The sequence below is a fragment of the Amblyraja radiata genome, chromosome 3 (assembly GCF_010909765.2).
Source record: "Amblyraja radiata isolate CabotCenter1 chromosome 3, sAmbRad1.1.pri, whole genome shotgun sequence".
Lineage (NCBI taxonomy): Eukaryota > Metazoa > Chordata > Chondrichthyes > Rajiformes > Rajidae > Amblyraja > Amblyraja radiata.
The window spans coordinates 39,072,385-39,084,934 of NC_045958.1; the positions used below are offsets into that span (position 1 = coordinate 39,072,385).

At 43.6% G+C, this 12,550-nt stretch overlaps 1 protein-coding gene across 2 annotated transcripts in view; it reads right to left on the minus strand.

The window, feature by feature from the left end:
• frmd3 (FERM domain containing 3) overlaps positions 1–12,550 on the minus strand; it is a 162,304-nt gene that overhangs the window by 60,637 nt on the left and 89,117 nt on the right. Inside the window, exons 8-9 of one of the 2 annotated variants that reach the window (XM_033017625.1) lie at positions 7,791–7,889; positions 2,983–3,071 (exon numbers count right to left, since the gene is read on the minus strand). In XM_033017625.1, coding sequence (XP_032873516.1) covers positions 2,983–3,071; positions 7,791–7,889 — 188 coding nt within the window. The remainder of the gene's footprint in view (positions 1–2,982; positions 3,072–7,790; positions 7,890–12,550) is intronic. The other variant, XM_033017626.1, reaches the window with a different exon arrangement.

The following is a 12,550-nucleotide window of genomic DNA, read 5'->3' on the forward strand; positions in this document are numbered from 1 at the left end:
CGAAGCCTTTTTCTTTCATAAGCCTCCTCCCAGGAGACCGTCAGCTCAATGATGAAAACACACCGACAGGAGCTGGACCAGAGAACGAGGTCTGGTCGCAGGTTGGTAGCTGCGATTTCAACTGGGAACGAAAGCCTCTGGCCTAGGTCAACATGCATTACCCAGTCCCTGGCTGCGTTCAGTGGGCATGAGTTGAGAGGCGAGGGGTTAGTCCTCTGCTTCCCTCCTTCCCGGATGAAGGATGGTATTTGCGGGAATGTTATCTGGGCATTGATAGGCATGGTGTTGGTGGTAACTCTCTTGCACTCGAGTTCAGCTGCCAAACACCTCAGCACCTGGTTGTGTCGCCAGGTATATCTGCCTAGTGTTAGGCTGGTCTTACAACCGACCAGGATGTGCTTGAGGTTTGCTGGAATTGCACACAGGGGGCAGGCTGGATACTCTCCCAGCCAAAGATTTAGGTTTGTGGGGGAGGGAAGGACGTCATATGTGGCTCTGATAATGAAGCTCAACATATTTGACTCCATGCTCCACAGCTCACTCCATGTGATCTTCGTCCTCTTAACGCCATCCCAACTCATCCAGCGGCCTTGTTTGGCTTGGGATATGGCTTTGGCACACCTGGCTGCTTCTTCCTGGTGGCGCACCTCCTCCACCACCAGGTGCCGACGTTCAGCTGGAGTAGCCTTTTGCCAGGTAGGTTTCATTGCTCCCAGGCCAAAGCCCCCTCGGCCTTGTTGGACATGGCCCACTATGTCCCGGTGTCGGAGGGCGGATTTTGCGTCCAGTACCACTGCTGCTGGAGTCCATTTCTTCCCTGTTGCGAGGTTTGGTGCGACACCTCTTACTATTGGGTCCCAGGATTCCGTTAGTGTCATGTCCAGCCTCACTTTGGCACATTTGTATTCCTCCACCAGGCTTGAGAGTGGCAGTGAGAGGGCTCCATTCCCATAGAGCCCTATGCTGCTGAGGCATCTCGGTAGCCCAAGCCACTTCCTCACTTGTGAGTTCACCAGTCTCTCCAGCTGGTTGACATGGAATAAAGTAACCTCATAAATGGTAATTGGCCACATGAGTCGGGGCAGTAGACCGAATTGAAGGCACCAAAGCTTCAGCTTCCCTGTGAGAGTAGTGTTGTTGATTTGCTTGAGGCCACTGATTGTATCCTGCCTGAGTTGTTCCACCTGCTCTGCATCCTTGAGGTATGCAGTGTAACATCGCCCGAGGCTTTTGACAGGCTTCTCCAGGACAGTTGGTATTGTCTCGTTATTGATGCAGAACCTTTCGTCAGTGAGCCGGCCTTTGGCGATGGAAATACTGCAGGATTTGTTGGGTTTAATCTCCATTCGTGCCCATTTGATGTTTTCCTGAAGTTTATCCAGCAGGTGTTTGTGCATGCTTTTGTTGTTGTTATTGTGGTCATGTCATCCATGTACGCCCTGATTGGAGGAAGATGCAGCCCACTCTTCAAGCGTTCCCCTCCGCCCATCCATCGTGATGCTCGAATGATGAGCTCCATTGGCATAGTGAAAACCAGAGGAGAAATGGTACAGCCTGCCATTATGCCTACCTCAAGGTGCTGCCAGGTGGTGGTGTTGTCCTGTGTTGTGACACAGAACTGGAGGTCCTGGAAGTAAGCTTTTACCAGCTTTGTGATGATCTCTGGAACCTGGACGAAGTTAAAAGCTGCCCAAAGAATCTCATGGGGCACTGAACCAAAGGCATTGGCAAGATCTAAGAAAACCACATGCAGATCTCTCTTTTCCTTCTTGGCAGTTTGTATCTGGTGCCAGATGACGTTTGCATGTTCCAGACATCCTGAGAAACCATGTACCCCTGCTTTCTGCACTGACGTGTCAATGAAGTTGTTGCTCTGCAAAAATGCTGAGAGTCTTTGGGCCACAACACCAAAGAAGATCTTTCCTTCCACGTTCAGAAGGCTGATCTGGCGGAATTGGCTAATGGTTGGGGAGTTCTTTTCTTTGGGAATTAAGATCCCTTCGCCATGCCTTAGGTATGATTCCTTTCCCCCATGCCACTTTCATTAACTTCCAAAAGTATTTCAGGGCACCAGGGGTGTTCTTATAGAGCCTGAATGGAATGCCATTGGGCCCTGGGGCTGATGCTGTTCTTGCCCGTTTGACTGTGTTCTCCACCTCCTTCCATGTAGGAGGCCTTATGTCCATCTGGTGCTCAGGTGGGTGGATAGGTGGCATGTCATCTGGAATGGCGACTGGCTCATGCCTCAGGTTGTCAGAGTACATCTTCCTCAGGTGCTCCTCCAGTTCCCTTACAGGTACTCTCACGATCCCACTCTTCTCCTTGACAAAGAGGCTTTTGACAAACTTATATGGATCTCTGTAGAAACTGTCGAAGTGGTATCATATCCACATGACAGTTTCTGAGATTTATTTTCCTCATCACGAGAGATAATTTTATTGGCAAATGGTATCCGAGTCTATGCTCCTGTGATGCTGCTGCACGCAAGATTTTAATTGTACCTCACCGTACTCTATGTGACAATCTGTTCCACAAAGCAACAATCCTGACATTGGCAGATTCTAAAATAACAAAGAGACTTGCATTTGAATACCATGTTTTAAATATCCTGACATAATTACATCAGTGAAATATTGTTGAAGTGTTCTTGTATTTAATGTTACTATAAGGTGTTGTGAAAAAATGCATTTGGCAATAAAATCACCACTCATTGAGACGATGAAAATAAATCCCAGAAACTATCATGTAGATATACCATTCAAATTCTGATATGTAAAAACCATGGTTCCTAACCAGTTACATCATTAAAAAGCCATAGATAAAATCTTACTTACAGTATAGATGACAATTACACAAGGATCATTTTAGTGTATCTTATCAGTACCAAATACATATTGTCATATTCAAGTGAGATATATACAGATAAAGTTTTGCTGATATAAAAATGTATATCGACCCCAGACACAAGCAAGTACTGTTTACCATTTTATGAGGTGGATCCGTTTATTCCCTTGGAACACGACAAAACCTGTGGCAGTGAACCCTATGAAAGCTGTTGCTCCTGAGGAATCCTGAAAGGTAAAAGATAAATAGTTAAAATTCCTTCAAGAGATTATCTAAAAAGGCAACAAACTGTTCTCAGAATGTTATTCTGTCCGCTGTTTCAAAGGCAGGGTTGAAAAGCATAGATTATTTGGTCAAATTTCCCCTCACCGAATTTGTAGTCAGAGGATTAATTTGATTACATCAGTGGCATAAATCTGTGATTATTCTATTATCAGAATAAACTCTTGGCAAAGTCATTGGTAAGGTTTTAACAAACTTGCTACAAGACCGAAAATAATTTGACAACAAACTAATAAATACAAAATCATTATCATTCCATTTTACATTAGGACATTTAGATGTTGAATGTTCTTATATATTCCTGTGATTTATAACTATCTTAATTCAATTTTTGACATGCAGTATTGAATCAAAATATAAATTGAAATCGTGCAACTTTGTAAAATTCTGATGACCATTTATTCAAACCAGGAAAATGTGGAATAAAGATAAAAGATATAATGCAACAATACAAGAAGTATTCTTTTCTTCCTATGTCGTTAGATATCAAATTCCAAATTACTGACTTCTCTGGCAATTTCAGCTTTTAATTTATGCTTTATCAACTAAACTAAATTTCCAACATTCATACCAAAACTGTGAAGTAATAACCATAATGAATGACTGAATATATTTTCCTCTTTAGATAGAGGTAAGGGCTGACTTAAAAAAAGCTTTTTAAACTACAAAAGAGGTTCAACAAGTTACACCGAGAAATGATCAGCTGCGTCATGCTGAACTTTAGCTATGGTCCGTAGATAAACACTTAAAATTCTTCTAGGACAGTTAAAGTTAGAGCTAATCCATTCTAGCTGCATTGAACCTGCTGATGAATTTGCACATCACACCTCCCACTCTACCCTGTACTCATTACTAAGTCATGGTCACGGAGGGTCGAATGGTGGGTTGTGGAGGTGTTCCATAATGTGTGAAGTAGAGGGCCTGATACATTTATAGGAGTATAGGAGCAGGGAGGTTCTACTGCAGTTGTCCAGGGCCTTGGTGAGACCACACCTGGAGTAATGCATACAGTTTTGGTCTCCTAATCTGAGGAAATACATTCTTGCCATAGAGGGAGTACAGAGAAGGTTCACCAGACTGATTCCTGGGATGGCAGGACTTTCATATGAAGAAAGACTGGATAGACTCAGCTTGTACTCGCTAGAATTTAGAAGATTGATGGGGGATCTTATAGAAACTTACAAAATTCTTAAGGGGTTGGACAGGCTAGATGCAGGAAGATTGTTCCCGATGTTGGGGAAGTCCAGAACAAGGGGTCACAGTTTAAGGATAAGTGGGACGTCTTTTAGGACCGAGATGAGAAAAAAAATTTACACAGAGAGTGGCGAATCTCTGGAATTCTTTGCCACAGAAAGTAGTTAAGGCCAGTTCATTGGCTATATTTAAGAGGGAGTTAGATGTGGCCCTTGTGGCTAAAGGGATCAGGGGGTATGGAGAGAAGGCAGGTATGGGATACTGAGTCGGATAATCAGCCATGATCATATTGAATGGCGTTGCAGGCTCGAAGGGCCGAATGGCCTACTCCTACACCTATTTTCTACGTTTCTATGTTTCTATCTGGTCCATCAGCTTTAGGCCAGTCAAAACACATCTAGTATAGCCCCTTTAAGGAACCTTCACGAAAATTAAAGAAAGCTTTTTTTTAACACTTTATTTTAATTAATATCAATGTTTGTAATTAATTTACATTGAAGATTACGTTTAATTTAAGTTGAAGATGATTTCAACATTTTACTTTCGTTATTATTTTTCCAACTGTTTGTAAATGTCTTTGATTATCAGATAATTCTAGACCTTCTGCATTATGTGGGTGAAAGTTTAGATTCAACCACCTGTTACCTTGACATCCTGCCTTCTGGACAACTGTTGCAGCACAGATGGAAGGATGTTGTGCAACCACAGAAACCTGCACAGCTCTGGATATCCTGCAGTTTGAGGCTCTGACCAACTGCACCACAATCCAGCAGAATGTTTTGACTTCTGGCGAAGCCCAAAACTAAGAACTATAAACATAATATAGTCACTAATAAAGCCTATAAGTACCCAATTTTGCTTCCCATTGTGTATTTGAGATGAATAGTATAAATGTTTCTCAAAATAAATTGGAGAAGTACATGTGTGAGAGAGGAATACAAATGATTTCAGAGAGTAGATTAAATTTGGTAGGAAGAAATTTGAATGAGTTGTGTGGGGCATAGACTCCAACACAGAACAATTGGCTGAATTACTGTTTGAATGGTGTCCTATGTGACCTAAATGACCAAATAGGATGACCTAAATGACCAAATAAGATGATGACTTTCTTTTAATTTATCCACAGACAACGAAGAAATAGGAAAATTACTCTGTTTTAGATTTCCTCTGATATTTAGCTTACTCCTCCCTATAATTCTAGCTTCTCTCATACTGAGTTTCTCTCCCTTTGAACATTACTTCCCATTTGCTCGATTGTCTTTAGTTCCGATTATAGTGCTCATTTACAATTATCAATTTATCAGGACCTATCAAAATTGTCTTAAGATTTTATTTTAAAGAATGAGTGTAAGCATATCAGTAGCTCCAAAAAAAATGTAAAAGCCCATTTTATCTCCCCCTCCTCTGATGAAGTAATTCATTTTGCTCAGATGTAGCTCTTTGGGTGTCATCATTTACCTTGACTTTAATGTTGTATTCCAAACTCGATTATGTTTAGTGTATTTATAAGTCATTTTTAAAATGAAAGCCTAACAAAGACTTATTGGGCTGTTCCCACCTCAGATAATTCTGGTATCACCTACAGATCACATTTGTAGGCCAAAATACCAGGAGCTTTGCTGAAGACGCATTTGAGCAGGAAAAAAGGGATCAAGCCTGTTCGCCTACAAGTTATGTTAATTTTCCGCCTATGGGGTCAAAAGGTTATTTGATTTTCAGAAGCAGTATTCTAATTGCTAAAGTTATTACTGATGGTGACGTGGATGATTTTTAACTCTCACTGGAGTTAGTATTTCTACACCATAATCAAATGAACCATTGAGGCAACTCGAACAATTTCCACGATATTTTGTAATTGTGGCTTTCTAACTTCACAATAGAAAGTACAAGAATCATACTTGAAACAATTTGATAAAATGTACAAGGGAATGTAGTGAGGATAGAAACTGATAAGCCCTTGGATCAGATGGCCTAACATCCCAGATTTCAAAGAGGGAACTTTGGGGATCATCATGTTTTGAACTACCATATTTCTTATGTTACAGAATGGTCTATGTGGATTGAAAAATTACAAATGTAAGAGAAATGTTCAAGAAAGGAGAGTGAAAAAACAGGCAAATGTTTGAACATTTATTAGGATTCTTGAATCTGGCTACTTATAACATAATAAGAAAATAATGATAACAGTTTAGTGAAAGAAACAATTTGTCAAATCCTTGAGAGATTGCTGAAGTTGTAACTAGTTATGTAGATGGTATATATATTCTTATACAAGGCATTTAATGTGACACCAAAATATTATTATGCAATATTATTATCCAAGGACCATGGATTGGTCAACAAAAACTGAGGTTTAGTTCAAGTTCAAGTTCACATTTATTGTCACATGCACCAATTAAGGTACAGTGAAAATTGAGTTACCATGCAGCCATACAATAAAAAAACACAATACACAATAGAATTTAACATAAACATCCACCATTTATTGACCCAATAAATGGGTCACTTTTGGGTTGGTAGGACTGCTGCAAGGAGCAGTGCTAAAACTTCAACTGATTACATTCCATGTCAATGACATAGAAAAGGGGATTGAATGTCATCCAGCTTTGTTTTGGGGATGATGGGGGGGGGTTATCTGTTGTTATCTGGAGCTTGAAAGGACAGGTCATCCCATTAATACAAAATACTGTTCTTATCTTTGGCAGGGTGAATATTTAAAAGTTAATTCCCCTGGTTATAGAGTCTGGAACTGGTTTGTTGAGTTTCAAAAGCTGGCTGATCTGCTGTCTCATAGCACCAGAGACCCAGGTTCGATCCTGACCTCGGATGCTGTCTGTGTGGTTTGCACATCCTTCTTGTAGTCCTTCAGGGTGCTCCGGTTTCCTCCCATATCCCAAAGACATGCAGGTTTGTAGGTTAATTGGCCTTGTAAAATTTCTCCCAGTGTGTAGAGTAGATGAGAAAATTGGATAACATAAAGCTAGTATGAATGAGTGATCAATAGTCAGCGTGGACTTGGTGGGCCAAAGTGCCTGTTTCTATGCTGTGTCTCTAAACTAAACAAAAATGTTTATTAATTTCCAGGACATAAATTCCGTATCTTTGTCTGAGGTTTCAGTTCAGTTTCAGTTTTGTTTATTGTCACATGTACCAAGGTACAGTGATAAACTTTCTGTCGCGTGCTAACCGGTCAGCAGAAAGACAATACATAATTACAATCGATCCATTTATAGTGTAAAGGGTCACTCAAACCTAGGTCAATGGGATTGATGGCAGTCAGGCTAAAGAATGAAGAATTATTCAAATATTCAGAGATTAATGAAGTAAGCAGGTCACAGCTGTTCCACAATCTAGATAGGGGTGAACTGGATGTGCCAGTTAATGGGAAATAATGACCAGAACTTGTATATACTGCAAAGCTGATGCATATTTGATAAAATGTGCAACCTAAAATTTAAAGAATAACTTACAGAGTTCTGGAAAAATTGGCTGGGAATTTCCTCGAAGCTGCTCCCTCTCCGCCGCACTTCTGGAGAAGTTACGGCGGCCTGTTTGCACGAATACACTGGCTGGGTTTAGGAGCAAAGGGAAAACGAGTTATGGAAGGGAGAATTACATTTTGTTTTAGATCGTACTGTATTTGATGATTCTAAGTGAACAGGTTAATTACTAATTAAACATCTTTAGTTACTTTTTCTGGAATTTAATTCACGTTGGGGTGAATGGATTTAGAGATGTAAAATGTATTACAAAATGTCATGAAGATGATTTAGGTTAAGTTTAGTAATCCTTAGGATCGACTCAGAGATGTTTCATATAAATGGTACAATGGCGGAAAAATAACAGCAGTGAGTGTGATTTAATGAAAACAAAATCTAGACAAACCAAAAGAATGATTATTTAGAATTAGTTGTCAATCCAAAATGCGCAAAGACAGTATTGAACTGTCTGATGAAGTCTTCATAATTCTTCAAACGTATTGGAGTAACCTAGGTGAGTAAATGTAGTACAATTTGTGTATGGTCACACTTTAGCTACTGTGCACCAATGGTGGAAGTAATGAGGAGTCAAAGTCATAGAAACATAGAAATTAGGTGCAGGAGTAGGCCATTCGGCCCTTCGAGCCTGCACCGCCATTCAATATGATCATGGCTGATCATCCAACTCAGTATCCTGTACCTGCCTTCTCTCCATACCCCCTGATCCCTTTAGCCACAAGGGCCACATCTAACTCCCTCTTAAATATAGCCAATGAACTGGCCTCAACTACCTTCTGTGGCAGAGAATTCCACAGATTCACCACTCTCTGTGTGAAAAAAGTTTTTCTCATCTCGGTTTTAAAGGATTTCCCCTCTATCCTTAAGCTGTGACCCCTTGTTCTGGACTTCCCCAACATCGGGAACAATCTTCCTGCATCTAGCCTGTCCAACCCCTTAAGAATTTTGTAAGTTTCTATAAGATCCTCCCTCAATCTCCTAAATTCTAGCGAGTACAAGCCGAGTCTATCCAGTCTTTCTTCATATGAAAGTCCTGACATCCCAGGAATCAGTATGGTGAACCTTCTCTGCACTCCCTCTATGGCAATAATATCCTTCCTCAGATTTGGAGACCAAAACTGTACGCAATACTCCAGGTGTGGTCTCACCAAGACCCTGTACAACTGCAGTAGAACCTCCCTGCTCCTATACTCAAATCCTTTTGCTATGTATGCTAACATACCATTCGCTTTCTTCACTGCCTGCTGCACCTGCATGCCTCCTTTCAATGACTGGTGTACCATGACACCCAGGTCTCGTTGCATCTCCCCTTTTACTAATCGGCCACCATTTAGATAATAGTCTGCTTTCCTGTTTTTGCCACCAAAGTGGATAACAGCACAGAAACAGGCTCTTTGGCCCATCTCCTCTGTGATGACTAGATTTTATAATTGAGATACTCCCACGCCTGTATTTGGCCCATATCACTTTACACCTTTCCTATCCACTTACCTATGTAAATGTCTTTTAAATGTTAACATTGTACCAGTCCCTACAGCTTCTTCTGACAGTTCGATCCATATATACAACAGCCTCTGTTTGAAGAAATTGCATCTGTCCTCAGAGGCAATTTCTGAAAGGGGAAAGATTTAATTAAAAATCTTCCCCCTCTCATCTTAAACCTATACCCTCTAGTCTGGACACCTCTACCCTGGGAAAAAGAATATGATCATTCATCTTATATACACCACTTGTCATTTTGTGCATCTCTATAAAATCACCCCTCAGCCTCCTATGCTCCAGGGAAATATGTTCCAGCTTGTCCAGCCCCTCCTTATAATTCAAACGTTGAAGTCCTGGTAACATCCTTTTCTGCATCCATTCCAGTTTAATGAAACCTTCCTATAGCTGGATGACCAGAACTGCACATAAAACTCCAAATGTGACCTCACCAACATCTTGTTCAGCTGTAGTATGATGTCTTAATTCCTGTACTTAACACTCTTTATGATGAAGACAAGTGAGCCAAATGCCTTCTTTACCACCCTGTTTACCTGTGATGCGCTTTCAGGGAACTGCATAATTGTACCACTAAATCTCTCTGCTGTACAACACTCACAAGGGCCTTACCATTTACTATGCAAGTCCTGCCCTGGTTTAAATTACCAAAATGCAATACCTGGCATTTATCTGAATTAAACTCTATCTGGCATTCCTTGGCCCACAGGCCCAGTTGATCCAGAATCAATTTGTAAACTTCAATAGCCTTTCTCACTGTCCATTATACCACTAATTTTAGTCACCCAAACTGTTAATATAGATGACAAACAATAAGTGGACCCAATGCAGATTCCTGACGCACACCACTGGTCACAGGTTTCCAATCAGAAAAACAACCCTCCACTATCACCCTCTGACTATCACCACCAAGCCAATTTTGAATCCAGTCAGCTAGCTCACCCTGAATCTCATGCAAACTAACCATCTGCTTGATAGGATGCAGATGCAGAAAAGATTCACCAGGATGTTACCAGGACCAACGTTTTAATTAAAAGGAGGGGCTGGACAAGTTGGAATATTTATGATCAGTGCTTTTTTAATTATGGTATGTGTCAGTTGAGCACCTCTATAAAGTTAAACGTTATAATTATGTTTTCCAACCATGTGACATGTATTTTTATTATTAGCGCATACCAGCATCTTGATGTCTACATACAAATCTCTGTTTAGGATGGCAGATGGTAATTAGATTTATAGGTTAATAATGGTAGTGTAAATCCTTATTGATGGTAACTAAGTGTTATTATTAGAGGAAGCAAAGCTGAGGTAAGATATCTATTGCACATCTGAAAAATGCCTAAAAGAAACAATAAAATGAAGATAGGATTATTTATGATGATTGACTCCCAATGCTGCTCTGCATAGTGCGAGAATAAATAAATAAATTGATTTTGAAAAACAGTAACAATAGACCAAGAGAGCATTAAATAAAAAAACAATCGATTCATATAAACTAGAACACGGTAATAAAAATCTCACATATCTTTACTATGCTTATCAACATCATGTTATTAGAAGTATTGTAACCCACTCTTATGCCATATCCTAGTGGCAAAATGTACAAACAAAATTACCTGATAACCTGAGCACTTGAAGAAGCTTTAAACAGATTTAAGGCCAATTGGAAATGAATTCAAGATCATTTGTAGACCTTAGGAAACACTAGACTATGTGGGACCCGTTGGATCCCAGTCACACGGGAGGCCCGATCCCCCAATGCAACCCTTTCCCCAACGCAATATTCCAACACTCACCCATTCCCCCAACGCAACCTGTTCCCCCAATGCAATATTCCATCACTCACCCATAGCCCCTAACTTCCACCACTCACCCATAGCCCCTAACTGCGCAGACGCAGCTCATTTCCCCTCATCTCTGAGCTCTCCCTCCCCCTCCTCTTCATGTGTGGAGGAGAGGAGGGGAGGGGGTGAAGGAAGTGGGGTGTGAGGCGGGGAGGGGGTGTGGGGTGTTAGGGGAGGAGGTGTGTGTGTGTGTGTGTGGATGGGCAGGTGTAGAGGGGAGGAGAGGGTGATGTGGGGGGAGGGGAGTGTGGCGGGTGGGGGGGGGGGTGTGGGGTGGCAGGGGGAGGTGTGTATGTGGTCGGGAGGGGTGTGGGAGGGGGGTGGAAGGATCTGGGAGGGGGAGGAGGGATCTTGGAGGGGCTGTGTGGGGGAGGGTGTGTGTGTGGGCGGTTGGGGTTGTGTGTGGGGGGGTGTGTGGGCGGGGGGGGATTGTATGTGTGTGTGAGGAAGGGGTGTGCGAGCGGAGTGGTTGTGGGGGTGGAGGGTTGTGTGAGCGGGGGGAGGGGTGTGGGGTGGGGGGGTTGTAGGGGCGGGGGGTTGTGGGGGCGGGGGGGGTTGTGTGAGTGGCGGGGTGTGTGTGGGTGTGGGGGGGTGCGGGTGGCGGGGTGTGTGTGGGGGGGTATGTGGGGGGGGGTATGTGGGGGGTTGTGGGGGGGGTTGTGGGGGGGGTTGTGGGGGGGGTTGTGGGGGGGTTGTGGGGGGTTGTGGGGGGGGTGTGAGAGGGTGTGTGGGGGGAATGGGTGTGTGGGGGGGTGTGGGGGGACAGGGTTTGTGGGGGCGGGGGGTGTGGGGTGGTGTGCATGGGGGGGGTGTGAGTGGGTGGTTGGGTGTGTGTGGGCAGGGGGGCTTGTGGGGGGGAGGGGTGTGTGAGCAGGAGGGTTGTGTGGGGGAGAGGGGTGTGTGGGCGGGGGGAAGTGAACTTGGAGAAAAGATGGGTGAAGAGCCATGAGGGAGAGGGGGGCATCACGGGGGAGGGGGGCAGAGCCAGTGAGGGGGACTAGAGGGGTAGAGGCTGGAATAGGTGGTGCAATAGCGACTCACAGCAGGCGCTGGTCGTTGGTCGTTCTCCTTCGCCAGGATCAGAGTTTCCGCTTTCCGTTTGGCGACATCTCTGACTCCGGGTTGGGCTGGGTCGGGTCTCCGACGCTGGGCTGCTGCTTGGGGCTGGGCGGCTGCTTGGGGCTGGGCGGCTGCTTGGGGCTGGGGGGCTGCTTGGGGCTGGGGGGCTGCTTGGGGCTGGGCGGCTGCTTGGGGCTGGGCGGCTGCTTGGGGCTGGGGGGCTGCTTGGGGCTGGGGGGCTGCTTGGGGCTGGGCGGCTGCTTGGGGCTGGGCGGCTGCTTGGGGCTGGGCGGCTGCTTGGGGCTGGGCGGCTGCTTGGGGCTGGGGGGCTGC